Below are 20,930 nucleotides of genomic sequence, written 5' to 3' on the forward strand. Positions count from 1 at the left end.
CGCGCCTGCGCAATGCGCGCGGGGCGCGCCGGGAAAGCGAGTTCCTCGGGGGTCCCGGGGGTGTCCCGGGTGCTCGGGCTGTGGTACCGCCTGGCACCGGGCACCGATGGGCTGCGATCGAGTGCCGTCTGCTCACGGTCTCTGTCTGCAGCGGGGGCTCCCAGTGAGGAGGGGCCCGGGAAGGGACGGGGGACCGGCTCCGCGCTGCTGTGGGACCCCTGAGCCGCACAACACCCGCTGCTGGTGGAGCAGCGCTGAGGGGAGGGAAGGAGCTTGTCAGGGCGAGTGAGAAGTTCTCGGGGGGCTGCGAAAAGCCCTTCTCCTCCTCTTGTTCCTCTTCTCCTATTCCTCGTATTCCTTTTCTCCTTTTCCTGTTACACTCCTTCTCCTATTCCTCGTCTGCCTCCTGTTCATCTCCTGCTTATAGTCCTCCTTTCCCACTTTTATTCCTCCATTTCTATTCCTGCTCTTTTTTTCCCTCTCCTATTCCTTCCCTCCTGTTTCTGTCCCTCTCCTCCTGTTCCTTTCCTCCTCCCGTTCCTCTCCTCTTCCTGTTTTTCTCCTCCTCTTATTTCTGTTCCTCTCCTCCTCCCATTCCTCCCCTCCCTCTCCTTTTCCTCTCCTCCCCGTTCCTGCATTCCCCCTCGTATTCCTTCTCTCCTCCTATTCCTTCTCCTCCTGTTCCTCCTCATCTCTTCCTCTTATTTATTCTCTCCTCCTCATCCTTCCTCCTTTCCTTCTCTTGTTCCTCCTTCCATTCCTTCTCTCCTCTTCCTGTTCCTTCTGTTTTCATCGTATTCCTCCTCTCCCCCTCCTATTCCCCCTGTTTGCAGACAGACAGGCCGTGGCTGGGATCACACTCTCACATGTGTAACAAAATAATCCTCCTTGAAGACAGATTTATGTTCGTTTTCATAATTTCCTGAAAGCTTTAATTAATATGGGAAGTGGCTTGTGAAAGCAGCCAAACACAGTTCTTTCCCTGCATGTTCTTACATTGCAGAATATTATGCAAAGGAAAAAAAAAAAAATTTTTTTTTTTTTTTTTTTTTCCACTTTGACCTCGTCTGAGTTTGGATTCTTTGGCTGAACTTTGCATTTTGGCTGTCCCAAGGCTTCCTGTAATCCTCTTTTTGGTTGCACCAGGCCTCTTCCCGCTCCCTCAAACACAGCGTGTTGTACGTGTGGTGTGGTTTTCCTCCCCTCCCTTTCCTCTGGAATTTATACTTTGGAGAAATTCCTGGGTAGGAAAAGTGACTTTTGGAGGAAAGCAGAGGCTGAGGGCGGGCAGCAGGGCTGGTTAATGTTAAACAACACAACGTGCTAATCTGTGGCCAGACCCAACCAAGTTTCTCATCCAAGGAGCTTTTGCTCGATGTCCTCCTGGGTCTGGAGTTGGGAAACGCTGCCAGAGATCCCACGGTGGTCCCTGAGGAGCTCCTGGGAAATCTCTTTCCCAGGAGTCACCCAGGGTTTGGCAACACTCAGCGACGTGGCCCTTGTGCAGCCGATGCTGCAAACTCTGACCCTGGCTGGGCTTTTTGGGATCAGGGAAGGGTTTTGCAAGGGGATTGCAGCAAAAATCTCCTGTGTCAGGGCACGTTGGCAGAGGCAGTCACACGCTGGTCGGAAGAGCGGGAGCAGGGGAAAATTTATTGGAAGTTGGGCAAACATTGGCTAATAATGGAGGAAAAGTGCTCCATGGCACGTGCTGGGGAGGAACTGAGTTGGCAGAACTGAAGCCTAATTCTGCACTCTCTGCTTCAGTAATCCCTGAATTTGTGCTGTGCTGGGGCTACACAGAGGATGCAAAAGCAACAGATTTTGCTGTAGAGCAAAATGGGATTGACCCATTGTGGCCACCTGTGGATTTCTGTGGTTGGGTTTGGGAAATGCACTTTGGGCAGCAGGGGACAGGGGATTCTGTCCCTGTGCTCAGGTGAGACCCCACCTGCAGAGCTGGCCCAGCACAGGAGGGACCTGGAGCTGCTGGAGAGAGTCCAGAGGAGGCCATGGAGTTGCTGAGGGGACTGGAGCACCTCTCCCTCTGGAGCCAGGCTGGGAGAGCTGGGGCTGCTCAGCCTGGAGAAGGGAAGGTTCTGTGGTGACCTCACAGCTCCTTCCAGGGCTGAACGGGCTACAAGAAAATTTAAGAGAGATTTCATCAGGAACTGGAGCGGCAGGACAAGGGGCAATGGCTTTCCAGTGCCAGAGCACAGGGATGGATGGGATATTGGGAAGGAATTGTTCCCTGGGAGGGTGGGCAGGCCCTGGCACAGGGTGCCCAGAGAAGCTGTGGCTGCCCCTGGATCCCTGGAAGTGCCCAAGGCCAGATTGGACTTTGGGGCTTGGAGCCATAGTGAAAGGCTGCCCCAGGGCAGGGGGTGAAGCTGGATGGGCTTTGAGATCTCTTCCAACCTGAACTGTTCTGGGATCAAAATCTCCTGGTAAGCTGTAGGGAACTAAGCCCAAAGCAGCAGGATGTGGTGAAGGTGGGTGAACAGCCTTGTGAGGTGAAATTTAAAATCACCTGGCAGATTGCTCTAGGTTTGGAAGGAGCAAAACCAAAGGCTATCATTCAGTGAACACTGAAGCATCGGGAATATGAGGGAGGGAAGAAATTATTTTTCTAAAATAAATTATTTTTAAATTTGTGAAGCCCCCAGCCCAAAAGCTCATCCATTACTGCTCCTTAGCCCACTGTCCTTTTCATCCCTCATCCTCTATTGGCTTTTGGATTACCAAGTGGATTTTTCTGCCCCCTCCAAGTGCTGGGGCCAGATAGGATATCTTGGCTCATCTCTTGGCCTGCAAGAGTTGTTTGCACTTGCCTAAAGAAGGTGATACCCCATAGTGCAAGGTCTGTAGTGTGCAATCCATGGGAGGGGGTGGAAGGTCCTTCCCAGTTCTAGGCTCTGGATAAAGGACTGCAAGCTCAGGATACTGGGGCCTGTGTAAATGTCCTTGGCTGGGTTTCACTGTGGCATGTGTGCCTGTTCTTCTTAATGGGGGTGAAGAAATCAGTCTGATGCTTGGTTTGAAAAGCAGTTTTAAAGGATGGTGCTATGCAGCTGCCAGGGAAATGCATGATGGAAAGATGCTTGGACTCTCCCTCCATTGTGTCACCTGGGTGCTTAGGCCAGGCCTGGATGTTTGTCCCCTCTTGGCTGGAGAGGATGGAAGACAGTGCCTGAGCCTTGCAAGGAGGAAAAGAAAAGGGCAGGTGAATTTATGCGCACCAGGAGAGGGAAGATGGTTTTCACAGCTGCTCCGAATCCGTAGGTAGCGACAGGAGAACAAAGCGCCCCTGTGACTCGTGTGAAGAGCTGGCAGCCAGCAGTGCTGCAGCTCTGTCCCCAAAAGAGGAGTGTCCCCGTGGGATTGGCAGCCCACAGAATTATTTTCTAAGCTCTCTAAAGATATGGCATCATCACATCACTTCCCCAGCACTGTAGGCTCTCAAAGGCAGGAGATAAAGAAGAATGATACGCTTTATTATGTGCTAGAGGACAAATTTGGACATGCTTTGCTGTCAAGGAGAGATGGAAGAGGAAAAAAGGACAGGGATACACTGCCTTACTGATCTGCTGTGGCTCCTGGACTGTCTGTCTGGGTGGTCCTGGGGTTTTTATAGATGTTGTGTGTGTTGGGAAAAGCAGAACATCTTCAGGAGTAGCCCTCATGCCTGGCTGAAAAGCAACAGGAGCTGAAAGATTGCATGGGAGGAAAGTTGAGGGTCTTCCTGGGGAAGGATGGGGGGGTCTTGGGAAGGTGGCAGAGATGGAGTCTCTTCATGGGAGAGCTGGAAGGGCAGGCTGAGCTTGTTCCTTTCTTCTTTATATTTTTGCTTCTCTCCTTTCAGTTCTGCTCGAGTCACTCAACAAGAGCGAGCAGTCAGCCAATGGCCAATCCCAGTCCAGGGAATCCACAAACCCTCAGTTCAGGAAAATGAGCGGCGACTTCCCATCTGCCAACGGAGAGGCTGGGGGGGAGGCCCCCAAGGGCTACACTCAGGACCAGCTGGATGCAGTGAAGAGGTTTGTGCACAGCCCTCAGGGGCATTTGTTTGACTTTATCACGTGGTACCTGTCTGCTTTTCACAGTATTTTAAAGATTTCAGCTTTGAACCATATGGAATAGCGTTAAGAACGTGCCCAGGAGGATTTATAGCTCCAGTCGCCCTGGCAGGCAGCTGGGTTGGGTCTGCTCATTTTCCAAACCCTGTTTCAAGCTTCCCTTTATTCCTTTCTCCCATTTGCCCATCCTGGAAGCTGAAGGACTGAACTGCAGGTGCAGTCACTTGGTAAACTTTGTTTAAGGTTATGGGCACGGCCTGAATTATGCAAGAGCCGCTCCAAGGGCCTTGCAGGAATGTTTGCTACGTCATCCACTTTTCCAAAAACCCAGCCTGCCGGATTCTGTCTCATCACGAGAGAAGCAGAAGCCTTGGCTGGGCTGAGTGTGCCCAGGAAGAACAGGGCTGCACACCCTGGGCTGCTCCCTCCTTCCTTCTCTGCAATTCAGCTGATGCAAGTTTTAGATCTGGGAATTAGCTGAGGAGAGAGTGAGGTGGGGAAAGGACAATATCCTTCAGGTGCTGTAGTCCTTCCCAAACAGCCTCCAACACGTGCAGATGATGAATGTGAAGTTTATTTGCCAATCACATTCCTGTGTGGGTCTGAGGAGGGGCCCTTCCACCTCCACTGGCCCGACTCGTTCTGTGCTGGTCCTGCCGGCACAGCCGGAGTGAGTTGGTGAAAACAACTGGGTCACCCTGTGAGGAGCAGGGGCTGAGTAATCCAGAGATTCCCTGAGCAACATCCATCCAAATGATGCTGCCTGAAAAGTCTCTGAGCTGACAAATATTCGAGACAAAGAGTCTCGAATTTTCACTCCTGGAACTCAGGGTCTCTGTTTGCTGCCCTCTCCCCTGGCAGGGTAAAGCAGTGCAAAGATTACTACGAAATTCTGGGAGTCAGCAGAGAATCTTCTGATGAGGATCTGAAAAAGGCCTACAGGAAACTGGCACTGAAGTTCCACCCGGACAAGAACCACGCACCGGGGGCCACGGAGGCCTTCAAAGGTAAAGCCAGCTCCAGATTTGTGGTTTGCCCCCAACTCTCACTGAGCTGGGCTTGTGAGAACCCTTGAAAACAACCCCACGAGTCAAGCAGAGTGAAATGAAGGTGCTCTTTGTGAAGCTGTCTCACTTCAGGGCTGGTCATGTCATGACCAAAGTATGAGCTTAAAATAATAAACACAGGTTGGCACGGGTAGGATTCACCTCTGATGGCTGGGTGAGGAAAAGCCTTCCTTCTCCTTCTCCCAGCAGCCCTTCCCTGTGTGTTGCTCCAACCTCCTGCCTCGCTGCTCAGGAGGAAATTCTGTCAGGATTAACCCAGTTAACTTGTGCAGCACCAGAGGTGGATGCAGGGTTCACAAACCACTCAGGAGAAACATTCCAGGAAACACCCGACCATTTGTGGATAGAAATCCCAAGTGGAAGTTTCTAGGGTCAAACTGAAGCAGCCACACAAGTGAGCCCAGCCAAAACTCAGAAAAAGAGCTCTAGTTCTGCTGCAAAGAGCTCAATTCTCAGAGCCTCTCTATCAATGCAGCAGGGGTGTTTCCTGGGTAATAAGAGTAAGATAAGTAAGATACCTTGAAATTGGAGTTATTTTCCAAGAGAGATGCTATTGCTTGTAACATATAATCCCATTTTCCCCTGCAAGTTGTGGAAGTTTGATTATTATCATTGAGCTAAACACAGAACTCCTGAGTGCCAGTCATACAGCACTGGTTTGGAAGCCATTTAAATGATTTTGGCCACTTTTTAGAAAGGAATTCTTCACTCGAGATAGTGCTGAGGCTCTGGCACAGGCTGCCCAGAGAAGATGTGGTTGCCCCATCCCTGGAAGTTTTCTAGACCAGGTTGGACAGGACTTGGAGCAACCTGGGGTATTGGAAGGTGTTCCTGTCCATGGCAGGGGCTGGAGCAAGAGGGTCTTTAAGGCACCTTCCACCCCAAAGCAGCCTGATGGTGGGAGTGAAACGCATGAGAGCTTTGCTGGAGCAGGGAGCAGTGCTGGCCTGATGTGGGTGTTCTGGTACAGTATTCAGGTGAGCTCCTCACAGACGCAAATTCAGCAGTAAAAGTCTTAGGTAAGGTTTGTTCAAGCCTTTTAAGACTTAAATCTGTCCCTGATAAGTGTTAGCAAACAGTGACTGACCCCCAGCTACTTTGGAGAGCCTGTGCTGGTGTTGGGGGCAGATGAAAGAGCATCTGCACACAGGTATCAGCTCTGTCTGTGCAGAGCTGTTGCTCCACAGCTCATCCTTGCATCCCTCAGTGGCCAAAGGCAGGTTTCCTCACCTATAATCTTGAATAATGATGTTTGCCCAAGGCTTTGGCAGGAGTTCCATGCCAGAAGTGGAGCGTTAAGCAAAGTGCCCTTTATCCTCCTCCACGGGGTTATCTCCTCCAGGCCTTGCCTCCACGGCTTCCTGTCCTTCAGCCCCTGAGCTGAGCTGAAGTCCACCTGTTTGGTTCCAGAGGGTGAAGGGGAAAACGTGCCCTGCTATGAGGATATGAGTTAATTTTTCTTTACGTTGATGTATTAGCTGAAGTCTTGGCATTCGCCTTCCCGGTGACTGCTGATAAGGTGCTGCGTCTTGTGCTGAGCCCGTGTCTCAGTTTACAGTTCCAGCTGGCTGCAGGCTGTCTCATGGCAGATCTGCATCACTACCTGTCTGCTCTTGGAAAAAGCCTTGAGCCTTGGCTACTTGGAGCTAAAAAAATGAGGCATTTCTTGGGCTTTGTCAGCACAAAGTCAGTGAACAAACCCTGCACCGCTCTGTTGTCGTTGCTTCCCTTGTTCTTTCCAGCTGTGTGGTCGACACTCTCTGAGTCAGTCCTTGTCCACCAGCTTCCCTGCCAGGCTCTAGAAATGTTTGCTCTGGGTGCACTAATTATAACCAAGAAGGAGGAGTGTATTGACATTACATCCTCTGCCCTCCAAATCTCCACTCGGAGAAGAAACTGTACACCTCCATCTGACCATGGGGAAAATGTTGAATCTTAGAGCTGATCTCCTCCAGAAGGGCCCATTATCCCCCTTTTCCCCCTTTTCCATCCCTTCTGCCCCTGCATTTTACACACCAGGCAGCCACTGCCGTGGGCATTTTGGGTCCTTGCGACGCGGGGAGGCCTGGGCTGGGTTGGTACAGAGGGCAGTGGGAAGCTGGAATGTGTGGAGGGGTGAGTACAGGAATAGGAAGGTGACAGGCAGACATTTTGGGAAAAGGGCTCAAACTCCTGAGGCCGGAAGGAGAGGGACCCAGAGACCTGGCAGGGGTTTAGTTCCAGCCTCACAGGTGCTGATTAACAGTCCTTGTAATTATGCACTTTACATGTGGCATCTGGAGGTACTGAAACTCATAGCTGATGGATGCAACTTCTGGCTAATGTTTCCTTAGCAGCTTTTATGGAAAGTTTTAAAGTCTCTTTCAGGGATTAAATTCTTTGCAGTTCTGGTTTTAGGCTCTGACACTGAGTTCCCTTAATGCCACTTTTGAATAAAATTTGTCAACTAAAATTTTATTTCCCTCCACATCTGCCTACAGCTGAAGGGTTTCTCTGAGGACACTCACCAAATCTTTATCAGTCATATCATAACATCTTGATTTGAATTAATTAAGGAATTTTTCACTGACTGTGGTTTCCTCCTGCCTGGATTTGCCCGAGACTCGCGCCTGGTACCTGTTGCAGAGACACGAATCTTCGCAACAGAAGGCCAAGAGCTGAGGCTCTTGGTTTGCAGGACGAGAAAGGCAAATCCTGGCAGTTTGTGGGAGAAAGGAGCTAACTGCTTCCTCGTTGTCCGTGCCGCAGCCATCGGGAACGCGTACGCGGTGCTGAGCAACCCGGAGAAGAGGAAGCAGTACGACCAGTTCGGAGACGAGAAACTCAACCCCGCCCGCCACGGACACAGCCACGCCGACTTCCATCGCGGCTTCGAGGCTGACATCTCCCCTGAGGACCTCTTCAACATGTTCTTCGGGGGTGGTTTTCCTTCTAGTAAGCACCTTCAGTCTTCAAATCTTCATTTCTTGTGGCATCCTTTTGGCGTTGGAAAGGCGCAGTTGGGGTTTGTTGGGCTGTGCAAGGGTTGTTGGGCTTGCTGAGGGGTAGTTCTCCTTCACATGTGGCCTAAACACCTCGAGTTTCTTAAATTGTTCATCTTTGGAGAGCTCAGCAACCATCAGAGCTGGACTTCTTCCCAGCCTCAGGCGTTTGTTTGCATGCGGCAACATCAGCTGCTGTTAGGTTGGGTTGAATGCTTGAAGAAAAAGTGATCTGTTTTAAGGGTCATTGTGAATATAATCCTGGTTTTGAGGAAGGCTTTTCTGCCTGGTGGTTTTGAAATTTAAATCTTCTTATCAGAGCAAACTGTGGTAACACCTGGGCCTTGTTCTTGATCTCTGTCTGCTCCACCACACAGCTGGAACGGGTTCTCCAAGATCAGTGGCCACTTCCTTCTCTCCCCTGTGTTCCATTGAAAAAAAAAAAGGAAAATAATATTTCTACAGCATAATTTAGACCTTGTGAACTGAAAAATAAATCTGTGTCCTGTCTGTCCACGGTGCTGATCATGGCTTGGGGAGCAGGAAAGAATCTGTTCCTTTACTTGCACAAAAGACACAGATTCCATGTCAGGAGAAGGGTATTTCAGGAGACTTCTTTGTATTTGTTCCAGTCATATCTGACTGGAAGTGGACACAGGGCTTTTTGACCTCTGTGGACCAACTTGAAAAAAATAATTTCGTTTCAGTTAAGAAAATTCACTCTGGTAGCTCTTTCCTGACTGCAGTCTAAGCACTAACACCCCAACACCAATGACTCAAAGGCATCTGGAAGCCTTTTGCAACATTTGTGCTCTGCCTGGCAGAGAGGCCAAGCTGCTCCTGCAAAAACAGCATGTTGCTATTTTAGCTCAGCCTCTTTTTCCCTTTCCTCACTGTCCCAAGAGATTTGAGGGCTGGTGTCTCAGCCTGTCTCCCTTTGCAGCTGTAGCTTTGACATTTAAAACAAGACATGGAAGAGCTTTGTTTGCAGGGTGGGGAAAACCCCAGAATTATTTGTGTTTGTAACTGGTTTTCATTTATCCCATCAGAAAGGAGAAGGCCTGTGCAAGGTATTCTCTCTCTGTAGCTCACCCTGCTTTGGGCAGGAGGTTGAACCTCCTGAGGTCACTTCCAAGCTGAGTTTTCATACGATCCTGCAAAATCTTGCAGAAGCAACTCTGTGCCCAACTCTGCACTCCAAGCACCTTAGGAATACTCCTGTTTCAGCCTGTAAGCAGGTGACACAGATCATGGCCACCTTTTGTGGCCCCTCCCTGGGCAGCCAGCAGCACCCTCCACACTGTGACTTTGGAATAAAGAGTTTTCTTCTTCCTTCAGGTAATGTTCACGTGTACAGCAATGGCAGGATGAGATACACCTACCACCAGAGGCAGGACCGGCGGGAGCACCAGGGGGACGTAAGTGGAAAACGCACTGGGATCCAGGAGGCTGGAGGTTTTCCCAGCACATCACTGGGAGCTGGTTCCTGTGGCTGGCTTGTCCCAACAGTCCTGCTTGTTGCCACCCCCTCCAACAGAAAGCTGGAGTCAGGGTTATGGCTTTTGTCTGGGCAGAGCAAATTTTATTGTAACAAAAATAAACAAGAATTTCCTGAATATTTTTTTCTTAAGCTTAAAGGTGGAACTGAAGGGAGCTCAAGAGATGAGGGAGAGGGGGAATTCCCTTCATCCATCCAGCACTAAAAAGGGGAGGCGGCCAGCCATAAAACCAATCCTGCTCACTGGTTTGCTCTAGAAATACAAACCGGCATGAGGCCTTTGGAATTCCCTTCCCAAGGCTTCCCCTGGCAGTCCCCTCTGCCCATTGTCACATCCAGAGAAGGGCCAGGGGGTTTGGACCTTTGGAATCACACTGTCCTGTGGGCTGCTGGGTTCTTCCTCCCAGCTGTTTTGGGTGAAAAGCAGGAGAGAGGAGGTTGTAGAGGGAGGGAGGGAGGGAGAGCAATGCCATGGGATCCTTGTCCAGCTGTATGGGTGGCACTCCACTGTGTGTTTCTGTTCCCTCAGGGTGGCCTGGGGCTGTTTGTCCAGCTGATGCCCATCCTCATCCTGATCATCGTGTCTGCTCTCAGCCAGATGATGGTCTCCAGCCCACCCTACAGTTTGAGCCACAGGCTGTTAGTACCCATTCCTCTAAAACTTATCCACATGGGGAGGGGTGGCTCTGGAGGGGTGTGGGGGGGCAGGGATCTTGCCTCCGTTCTTTCTGTCTTTCTTTGGGTTTGTTTTTTTTTTTCTTTATCTCCTGACCCTATTGCTCCTGCTGCCAGTGAAGTCTTTGTGGTTCTCAAACAGGTGTGAGACACCTGGTGCAGGGAAAGTTGGAGGGTGCTCACTTCCCTAATGGAGAGAGTTCCTTATCAGGGACATCCTGCAGTCCATACCCACAGCTGTGTCTGTCGTGGAAAGGGACAGACAAAATGGTTTGGGGAGACTGGGAAGCCCAGCACCAAAATCCCATTTGGAACAAATTGAGGTGTAGAGTTAGAGTGTGAAAAACAAAAGCCATGAAAGCCTTAGTACAACACAGCAGAGGAAGAGGATAAGGAATAAAAGACACTCCCAGAGAACCCCCCTGTTTCTGAACTCCCATCTTGCCATGAAGTAGCTTTGGCCAGACATTCAGGATGTGAAAGTGAAACTGCTGTGTTCTAGATCCCGTGGAAATGCCCCCATCTGCTCCTTCCAGTGACTAATGGAATGTGTCCTTATTCTTAGTCACTTTGCAGTGCTAACAAAGAGTGGGAAAACAGGCTTGATTTCTGTCTGCTTGCATCATTCTTGGCAAAAGCTTAATGCATGTTCAGCGTGAGTTCCTTATGTGCTTTTAGAGAGGGCAGACCTGGTTGCAGCTTGGGCTTCCTGCCTGTTTTCACAGGTAGCAATGTTTGCCATTGATCATAGAATCCCAGAAGGCTTTGGATTAGAAGGGACCTTAAAATTACCTTGTTCCACCCCCCTGCTGTGGCCATGGACACCTCCCACTAGAGCAGGTTGTTCCAAGCCCCATCTAACCTGGACTTGAACAATTCCAGGGGAGCGGCATGATGTTAAATACTATAAAACCCAGCTTAGCTCTCAGACTCAGAGTGAGGACTTTGATATTGGAGCTTGGGACCAAAAGATGGGATGGTTTTGGCACAGTTAAGGGTCATTCTGAGAGGGTGAGGGGTGTTGAGCTGTGATTTCCACAGCTGGTATTAGCACTGTAAAGCTAAGCATTGTACACGTACACCAGTTTGGTTTGTACTGGTGAGGAGTTTGTAGGGTGGGGAGACACCAAAGGGAGGACAGCATTTGAGTGGGCAGGGATTTGCTTCCAACCTTGCCAGCTGCCAAAGGAAGCCATCCCTGAGCCCCAGATGTTTCTCTGCTGCTCCATTCCCTGTTCCCTGTGCTGTCCCTGTCTCTGCATGCTCAGGTAGCAGCAAACAACCTGGTTTCCAAGCCTGGATTTGGACAGGGGTGGCAAATGAGTTCATCTAGTCCTCCTCCAGCCTTGCCGAGCAGCCAGGGTGTTTGAGCTGGAATGAGGCATTGCAGTGCCGGCAGGAGGAGCTGCTGGATCACTGACTGCCAGCTCCTCTGCCAGGAGGGAAGGGAAAGCTGTGCCTGAGCTCAGCTCGGCTTTGAACCCAGAGATTTAAATGCCACTTCTCCATAGTGAAGCTGTCACTGAGGAGGGCAGAGTCCTAAAGAACCACTGTTCCCTTTGTAAATCTCTTCCAGAAAGGATCTTCCTGCTGGAAGAGCTGCCTGGCTGTGGGCCTGGTTGTTACTGTTCAGTAACACCTCATGGAATTGGCCTGACTTAATTGCATGTCTGACTGCAGGTGACAGGTTTCTTGTGCCCTGATTTTCATGCTTCACACCCCTGCCATTCCCAGTCCTTCTCCTGTGAGGGCATGCTCTGTAGTCCATCCAGGAGAGGAGTATGAACTTTGGGAGAGCTCAGGGCTCTGTCTGGCCAGGGAAAATAGTGAGCTTGGCTGCACCTCTGCCTTGAGAAATCCCAGCAGAGCTCTGTGCTCCCATTCAGTCCATTCAGCTGCCCAGCACTGAAACGTGCAGGAGTCTTGGGATCCCACCTGTAAACTCTGATAACAGACTGAAAGGTGAGCTGGATGAGTTAATGTTTATACCTGGCTCAAGAATCAGGCTGACTTTCTATGCAGCAGCAGCAACAGCTGGTATTTATTACGGGGAACTTTGGGCACGTCTCCAGGTGGAGCAGTTCCTGGCAGATCCAGCATTTGGGCCCAGCTCCTGTGTTACAGCTCACACACACACCCTAGGGAGGATCTCTAGGTTTGCTGGGGTGCCAGGGGAAGCAGGAGCAGGGCTTTGTCTGAAATGCAGATTCACAGGGACAGGGGAGGAAGAGATTTCCTTCTGGAAAGTGCTGGGGCACAGAGCAGGTCCCACTTTGTGAGTGGAGGAAATCACAGATTCGATAATTTAATGAAAATTCCAGGGAACATTTTATTTTAAGTGGGTTTAGGCCCTGGGCAGTGTGTCTTGCAGTTATATATGTGTGTGTTCACAGCTCTGCCCACCTTGCTGGAGACCTGGCAGCTTCTCTCTCCCAGTGTTGGTGGTTGGTTTCCAGCAGAAATGCTGTTCCCTCCCAAGCCTCCATTCTGGTGGCTGGTTAGGGGTGAGGGATGTTTCCCACCCTTTGGAATCACATCACCTGAACCGGGGGCTTTGCTGCACCCTTGAAACCCGTCCTGCACTGTTGTGCTCTTGTCCCTGCACCAGGTCTGTGGGTCACACACACAGGAGGGTCACAGAGCACTTGAAAGTCCCCTACTACGTGTCTGAGAACTTTGCCGAGGAGTACACGGGCACGAACCTGAAGAACGTCGAGCGGAGCGTGGAGGACGATTACATAGCAAACCTTCGGAATAACTGCTGGAGAGAGAAGCAGCAGAGTGAGTAGTGAGGGGGCAGGAGCTGCTCCATGGGGTGGCTTTGGAAAGGCCTTTGAGGACTAAGCTGTGCTAAAGTTATACTTTAACACGGTGCCAGCACATTTCCTGTGTTGTTGGCTTTTTTTTTTTTCAGTCTATGACTTCACGACAGGCCCGGTATGTGGGGGTTTTTTTGTTTTGTTTTGCTTTTTAATGCTGCTGCAGAACTGGTCAGACAAGAGCTGTGCCCTGCCATGTCAGCAGGATACCTCTGATTTCCAGTGGAGGGGGAAGGTGGAACCTCTGGGATCTCTGATAGCCCTGGGTAATATTTCAGTTGGTCGAGGACAGTGTTGGGAAGTCCGCTGCCCGTGGTGTCACGCGTCCCACATCCCAGCCCTGCTCCGAGGGCTGTGGGGGCTGCCCAGGCAGGTGATCCAGCCAAATATCCTGGTGGCAGAGGGTCCAAGAGCGAGTCCAGGGCCAACCTGTGTGCTCGGGCTGCTGTGATGGTCACGGCTCTGGGAGCTGTGGCTGGGATGGGATTTCAGCTCCGGAATGTCGGAGGGGCTGTGATCCCTGGGTGGTGCCAAAGCACGGAGCCCTGCTGGGGTAAGCTTTGTGTGGGCTGCCCATGCCCCTCCTGGCACCGGAGACGGGTTCCCTTGGCTTTTCCCGGGATGGATGAGCTGTCAGCAGCTCTTACGCCCATCCTGTCCCGAAGGGCGCGGGGCATTTCCTCATCCTTTGCTTCACCTTGGACGACTGGAGGTGCCTCCTGTTCCCAGCAGAGCCGTGGGGGGAGCAGGGCCTGGCTGGGGAGTCTCCTGCAGAGGGCATTCCTGACGCTGGGCTTTTCCCTTTGCAGAGGAAGGCTTGTTGTACCGGGCACGCTACTTCGGGGACTCGGAGCTGTACCAGCGGGCACAGAAGATGGGCACCCCCAGCTGTAGCAGACTGTCAGACGTCCAGGCCTCCATGCACGGATAGTCCCAGCCCAAGTACGAGCCGGGAGCAGGGAACCCGTAGTGCTTTTATCACTGAAATCCCTGATTGAGACACAGACCTCCAGGAGTCTCCTCGGGGTGCACACGCCCAGGCCTCCCCTCCGACGAGCGCGCCCTCGTTAATCAGGAATCGATTGGGTTTAGTTTGCATGTCGGCACCCTCGGCTCTCTGCGGGCTCCCTGTTTTCTCTGGCCTCTAGGAGCAGGGCAGAATCCCTTGGTGAGGTTGGAAGTTTCTTACATGCTGTGGCACCCAGCCCCCACGTTTTAATGAACCCTTGTTTTTGGTTGCTTTGCTGCCTGTTTTACTGGGAAAGCTGTTATCCCTGGCACGTGAAGCCACACGGTGACAGGGAATGGAGTCCCAGCCAACAGATGTTCCTTGTCCCAGCTCCTGTTGTCTTCCCCTTCAAGGAGAGCAAAGCAAATGTTCCCAGCAGGTTGTAGAAGTGACTTACTGTGTTAAACTGGCAATCAAAGTAAAAGCAGCTGGGAGAGGGGGTGGATCTGGAAGATTTGGGGGTTGGAGAGCTTGGATTAAGGAGAGCACGGATAACACATGTGAGACCGGATGTGCTGGGTGAGCTGCACCAAAATAATGGGGGAAAAATGGCCACAGGCTTTGGAGTCCTTTTTCTGCATAAATTTTTGGGCTGATTTCGCCTACCAGGTACTGCTGGGCTGGCTGTGAAATGTGCAGATCCCACTACCCCAAAATTACCTGAACACGGGATTTCTATGGAAAAACTCCTGGGTGAAGCTTGTACCAGGTGTTGTGTGGAGACCATTTCGGCTCACAGAGACTCCTTGAGGACATTGGCCATTAAGCTGCTTGATTTGCCATTTTGGGGGTTGTTTTCCTTGGCATCTGAAAGTGTGGCCTTTAAAGCAAATCCTCGGGGGCCCATTGGGCTTTTTTTTTTTGGATCTGTTCTTATCTTGATCCTCCCTCTCTCTGGTTTGGATGACTGCGCCTCTTCTGGTGTTGATTACCTGCTTTTCTTTAATTCCCTCCCTGCACCTGTGGTCTGGAAAGAGCCTGGAAAAGCTGCTGCCTGTGCTGTGGGGTGGGGAAGGAAGGGGGAAGTCACAGATTGTCCGGAGAGTGACGCCGCTGCCGCTTTTGTTCCCAGAGCGTTGAAATGCCTGAAGACTTTCGGGGAAGTCGCTGAGCCGAGGTGACAGACTGACTTTGCTATTCAAAAAGAATCAAACCTTATCTTAAAAACAGAATTGGAGAACTAGCAACGCACAACTGCCCCTCTTTCTTCTCTCTGCCTCTCTCTGACGATCGCAGGCAGCGCTTGGGACAGGAAATCCAGCTCTCCGTCTTCCTCCTCCCCTTCCAACACCCAGGATCCCACAAGGATCCCACAAGGATTCCACAGCCCCTGGAACAGACACACAGAGTGTAAAATAACCCAAACTAACTGCAGAGAAGCAGAAGGAGACCCTTCCCCGCTGCCAGCGGAGAGACAAGTGGGACGATTTGTTGACGAAAGAAAACACTAAAAGAAAAAGCAAAGAAAATATAATCTATTTAGCATTAATTTATAGCTGTATATATGTTGTACTTTTAAACTATGCAGGGGTTGGATGATTAAATTATTTTGGTTTCTGCCCTTTTTGGGGAGCAGGGCAGCGAGGGAGCCTCTTCCCAGGGCGTCTCTCTCCGCAGCACTTTCCTGCCTGGAAAACAGGAATCCCTTTGCCGTGCTTTGCTCCCGGGAGGACGTTCTGCGGCCGGGGACGTCCATGCACCTGCCCTTGGGGTTTTGATCAGAGCAGATCCCAAAAGTGCAGGGGGTCACAGGGAGCCCGTCCAGAGCCGTGGATTCGCAGCGTCGGCAGAAGCCGCGGGGTCAGCTGAGCGCCGGCGTCGCGCTGGGGACGGGAAGGATTGTCCTGGATGGATTTTGCTCGTCAGTCTTTGGTTAATTTGTGCACGTAACTCCCTTTTTCTGCCGAGTCCGCTCGAATTCTGCCTGGTAATCAGCGGAGAGAGGGCTTTCCATCGGCCTCACCCTTTGTTGGGAGGTTTTGTGCCTGTCCCAGGCTGGGGTTCCTCACCCACAGGGTGCAGCCCGGCCCTGGCCTTCACACCCCGCCTCGTGTTTCCCGGAGGACACCTGGAAAATGCCACAAATCCTGGAAAATACCGCAAATCCATAAGGAGCAAAGCGTTCCGTTGATTCTGTTGGAAGAAGTTCTGCTGGGGGAGATCAGGGGGTGTCTGATCCGCCCTCTGCTCCCCCTCCCACCATGGGCAGGACCGGTGTGAGGCTGCTCCAGGTGAGGAGCCATCTCTCGGGAGCAAAGCCAGCACGAGCAGAGCCACCTCCCATGGAATAAACTGGATTATTTTCATCTTTTTTTTTTTTCTTTTTTTTTTTTTCTGCTCTGCAGCTCATTTGTGTCTAAAGACATTTCCAGTGAAAACCATCCCCTGGCACGGTCAGGGGAGTGAGCTGGGAGCATGGCAGCTCCCGGGTGGGCTGGCAGAGATGGTTTCATCCCGTTGTCCTTAGGAATCCACGCGCTCTGTCTCAGCTGTTTATTTACTTAGTGAAATCTCAGCCTCCCCTTGGCTGCAAGCCCTCTTATCCCACAGCCACCATGGCTTGGACCCGATTTTAAGGGGTTTTTATTCTTTTTTTTTTTCTTTTTTTTTATTTTTTAATCTTTCCTCCACCTTGGGAAGAAATTGGGTGGAAGTTTGAGGATTGGAAATGGCGCTCGATAGAGGCACAGGGATGATGGGGACGGGGTTAAACCAAAATCCTGCTCGCAGAAGGAGCTGGATGTGTTGCCCAAGGGCATTCCCTGCCCGGAGCCTGCCCACCAAAACCTTCAGGTTATTTTTCCTGGTCGATACTGACGGATCATAAGGAGGGAGAAGGCGTCGATCCCAGTGGATGCTCACAGAGGCTGTATCTCTCGATTTAGAGTTAATTATACAATTGTACATCTATAAATAAATGTTTATAATGTGAAAAGCTCCGGCTGGGCTGGTGTCCTGTGGATCCCTGCTCCAGCCAGCTCCTGTTCCGCTGGGATGTTCCCAGAAGGGCCCTTCTCCCGTCCCATTAGCCCCACATCCTCTGGCTGAGCTCTTTTGGGGGATTATTGTCATCCTCAGGATGGCACCAGCCTGGCAGCGTTGTCCTGGCATTGGAAGGTGCCCTTGGGACACGATCCCTGTCAGGTGGGTAGGGAGTGCCTTGTTTTGGGGATGGATTTGGGATGGGTCTCTTCTCCTCACATCCCCCTGCCTGGGGCAGGATGAGGCTGGGGCAGGCTGGACCCCTCTGGCACCTCCCTCTTCCTCCCCAGGCCCCTGCACCAAAGTGCTGGAAGCTTTGGGTGGGAATTGCCCCCTTTTCCTTCTTTTTTCTCCCTTCTCTCAGAGGGCAAGGGTGGGAATTTCTCCCCTTTCCCTTTTCTTCCCCCTCCTCTCAGAGGCCAAGGGTCACATCCCTGCCATTTCCCCTCTGGCAGTGAGTCAGCCCTGCCAGCACAGGGCACATCCACAGCCCAGGTTTTGGGGTGGTTTTGCTGCATTTTGGGTCATTCCCAGCCTGGAGCAATGGGAGACACTCTGGAATTTCTGGGTGTGCTGGTCCCTGCCCACTCACCAAAGGTGTGGGTAGTTTGAACTGCCCATTAGCTCGTTAGCCCAAGCTTTTAATTGGAGCGTCTGCCAAAGGCAGGGAGGCATCAAAGGAAGGCAGGAACTCCAGAGCATCCTCCTCTGGCAGGTAGGGAGCCAAGGGGACCCCTTTTCCCCCCATCATTATTTTTGATAACAAAAACATGAGGGTTTAGCGTTATCCTGGCATTTAAATCCTCATTTGCCTTATTGCTGCTGATGCCCCCAAAAATCTCCCTTTCCCCTGCTGGCACCTGGGATCCCTGGGCTGATGCTGATGCCACAAATAGCTCCATTGACTCTTCCCAGGTCCCAAAATATCCCTTTGCCTAACCCCCTGCCCTGGGAGACATTTGATCCAGCCTCACTGGAAGCTTCTGCACCTTCCAGGGACCTTGAGACGCCCCCAAATTTCTCATGGAAAGGCCATTTTACTATAAATAAAAGCAGTTTCACCTTCACAGCTGGGGCTGTGACTGGGGCGTTCCAAGGGGTGTGGGGAAGGTTCTGCTGGGCACCCCCAGGACAGAGGCTGTGACATCGCTCTGTGTTGGCTTTTGGGAGTTGTGGTGGGGTTTTTATTGGCGTGATTAGTTTTTTAAAAAATGGGATACGAAGCCAATCACCTTCCCTGAGAGTGGCTGGCGGGGGATGAGCAGGGGTCAGGCTGACAGCACAGACAGGGCCACCCCCTTAGGAGCTCAGTATTTAAAAATCCACGTCTTTCTGGAGCTATAAATACCGCTCCCAGACTGAGGATGCCTCAGCAGGGCTGAGGGCACAGCCCCAGCTGAGCTGCTGCCGTAAATCTCCTGCTGTGCCCTGGGATCAACGCCTCGCTTCCAGCCTGGCCAAGGAACTCAGGCTTTGGAGCTCCCTTTCCACCCCTCTCAGTCCCTCCAGGGATGGGTTTGTGCTGGATGAGCCCACAGGGGATGCCCCTCATGTGAAAGGGGGGTGCTGTAGCACGCGATCCCTTGAGAAATGCTCCAGACCCCAAAATTTGAGGGGAAATCCCTCCTCTGTGTACAACATGTGTGTAAAGGTGCATTTCCAGCACTGCTTATTGCCCTGACTGCTCCAAGCTGGTATTTACACCAGGGTGCAATCTCTGCTCCCAGCACTCCAGTTAGGGGTCATTTGTGTCAGAAAGCAAGGTTTTTGTGGTGAAAATTCTCATCAAAAAGTCACTGTTTGTCTGTCCACAGGGGTATTAAAAAATAATAATAATAAAGAAATCAAACAACCCAAGGCTGAGTCAGAACAAGCTCGCATGTGAATGAAAATGGTTTTTCAGGCTGGTTTTATCCCCCCACACCTTCCACAGGCTCCTCGTTTGCCAAGCAGCTCAATTATCCTTGAGTGAAAGCCTCTTCCCCCAGGCTTCTAATTGCAGGTTTGGGTAATTGGCCTCAGCGTCGCAGAGTGTGTTTGGGGCTGGGGTGTGCTCCCCCCAGCAGCTGTGACCCTCCTCCTGCTCAATCCCACTTCGAGCCCGTTCTCCCGGGTTTCTGCCCAAATTCCCCACCCTGGCTGGGTGTTGGGGGTTCCTCGCTGGCCACGAGCGAGCCCAGGGCTGGCTCGGGGGTCCTGACTCAGCCCCCCTGAGTCACAGCCCCGTGGCTCCCATTAGGAGTGGGAGCAGCGGGATTCCCCCACCATTCCCAAAAAACATCCAGCTCCCAGCGCAGGGGCTGCCCTGCCAGGGAAAGGCTTCCCGGGGATGCCCAGCAGGGAATTCTCAAACCAGTGGTTGCATCATCCCCCCCCCCGAGCAGAGGTGACAACAGGGAGACGGCGGGTTATCATCAATCAAGACAAAGTTTTATTAGAAAAGTAAAAAAAACCACCCGACACGATTGCATAGGAATTCTCGCACTTGAACATCAAGTGAGTGTAAAACTGTAACCAACGAAGTGCCCCCAGAGTGGCAGGGCCAGGGGTCCTGCCCTCCGGCCCCTCTCCCACCGCTCAAGTGATCAAGGACACAATTCCAGACCCCGGCAGCCGGCGCTGGGCTTTGCCTTTCATCCAGACGCCCCCTCCCACTGAGACCCCATTGATTACAATCCTGGTTTACAAAAAAAAAAAAAAAAGCCCCCCATGATTGATGTGCCACCAGGAGACCAGCACCCCTCCAGCAGCCCCGCTGCCGCCTCCGGGAGCGCGGCCGCCGGGATCATCCCGCAATCATCGACGGCGTGAAGCGACCTCCGCCCGGCTCCCGGCTGCTCCACGCCAGGGACGTCCCGGCACGGGCAGGGCCCCGCGGGGACCTCGGCCTGCCCGAACTATTTCCACCTACAGCCCTACTCCAGCCTAACCTAAACTACAGCGGCTGCCAGGGGCCGCCACGCTCTGCCCGGCTCTTCCGAAGCACTTGGGAAGTGGCTCCTCCGGCCCGGCCCATCAGCACTCCTCGATGAGCAGCTGCTCGGAGCTGTACAGCTTCTTCTTCATCACCCTGAAGCCCGTGCTCAGCTTCAGCGGCGCGAAGGCCGCCCCCGAGGCGAAGAGTCCCTGGATCTTGGGCCAGAGGCGGGAGTCCAGCCGGAGCACCAGGGTGAGCTGGAAGGTGGGCACCACGCCGGGGTCGGCGGCGATGTGCCCCACGTCGTGGCAGGCCTTGCCGTGCTCCACGCACAGGTCCAGGAGGGCCCCGCGCAGCCCGCAGGGTTCGCTGCACGCCAGGCGCAGCAGCTCCGTCCGCACCTGCTCCTGCAGCTGGGCCGGCATCAGGAGCCGGGAGCAGCGCTTGGCGCCCAGCGGGGCCCGGCCCAGCGCGGCCTGCACCACGTCCAGCAGGTTGGCGCACAGCAGCTCGTCCTCGGGGTCGTGCAGCAGCTCCAGGTCCATGTCCGGCAGGGAGACCCCCTCGGCGTACTCGGCATCTGCGGAGGAGACAGAGGCAGGTCAGCGCCGCGGGTCCATAGAGGAGACACCGATCCCGGGTTTTGGGGGGTGTTAACGGGGGCTTGGCGCAGCACCGCCGCCACCTCCTCCTCCTGCCCAGGGGACCCCTCATCCATCTTCCAGCCCTTGAGGGGACCCGCACTCACCTCCCTCCGAGCCGGAGGCGCTGCCCAGAGACTCGCAGTCGGAGGTCTCCAGGCGGCCCCGCTCGCCGCCCGCCAGCCGCTCCCACAGCCCGGGCATGGATCTGGATACGGGAGAACACGCACGGCCCCGGCTCCGCCGCTGCTCTGCCCGCACCACC

The 20,930-nt window shown here is 52.7% G+C and overlaps 2 protein-coding genes across 7 annotated transcripts in view; one reads left to right on the forward strand and one right to left on the reverse strand.

Moving 5' to 3' along the window:
- DNAJB12 (DnaJ heat shock protein family (Hsp40) member B12) overlaps positions 1-17,060 on the forward strand; it is an 18,359-nt gene extending 1,299 nt beyond the window's left edge. For 2 of the 6 annotated variants that reach the window (XM_086899979.1, XM_086899975.1), the window contains exons 2-9: positions 3,863-4,037; positions 4,938-5,083; positions 7,892-8,077; positions 9,463-9,542; positions 10,152-10,261; positions 12,906-13,078; positions 13,926-14,058; positions 15,198-17,060. In XM_086899979.1, coding sequence (XP_086756105.1) covers positions 3,949-4,037; positions 4,938-5,083; positions 7,892-8,077; positions 9,463-9,542; positions 10,152-10,261; positions 12,906-13,078; positions 13,926-14,047 — 906 coding nt within the window. In that variant the 5' untranslated portion in view covers positions 3,863-3,948 and the 3' untranslated portion in view covers positions 14,048-14,058; positions 15,198-17,060. Of the gene's footprint in view, positions 1-19; positions 138-3,862; positions 4,038-4,937; positions 5,084-7,891; positions 8,078-9,462; positions 9,543-10,151; positions 10,262-12,905; positions 13,079-13,925 lie in introns of those variants that run through there. The other 4 variants (XM_086899978.1, XM_086899974.1, XM_086899977.1 and 1 more) reach the window with 3 other exon arrangements.
- A 2,455-nt stretch (positions 17,061-19,515) lies between these two features.
- DDIT4 (DNA damage inducible transcript 4) lies at positions 19,516-20,930 on the reverse strand. Its single transcript, XM_086899980.1, has 2 exons — positions 20,773-20,930; positions 19,516-20,604 (listed from the first exon to the last, which is right to left on the reverse strand). Exons 1-2 carry the CDS (start codon positions 20,867-20,869, stop codon positions 20,123-20,125), a joined length of 579 nt encoding a protein of 192 aa, XP_086756106.1. The 5' UTR covers positions 20,870-20,930; the 3' UTR covers positions 19,516-20,122.

Source organism: Cyanistes caeruleus, chromosome 8, assembly GCF_971803275.1.
Source record: "Cyanistes caeruleus chromosome 8, bCyaCae1.hap1.1, whole genome shotgun sequence".
Lineage (NCBI taxonomy): Eukaryota > Metazoa > Chordata > Aves > Passeriformes > Paridae > Cyanistes > Cyanistes caeruleus.

What these genes read in the sequence shown, in the direction of transcription:
- DDIT4 (XM_086899980.1), bottom strand. Translation starts at nt 20,869, where the DNA reads ATGCCCGGGCTGTGGGAGCGGCTGGCGGGCGGCGAGCGGGGCCGCCTG. An exon ending in CGCCTCCGGCTCGGAGGGAG is followed by an intron (nt 20,605 to 20,772) that starts GTGAGTGCGGGT and finishes TCTCCTCCGCAG; the next exon opens with ATGCCGAGTACGCCGAGGGG.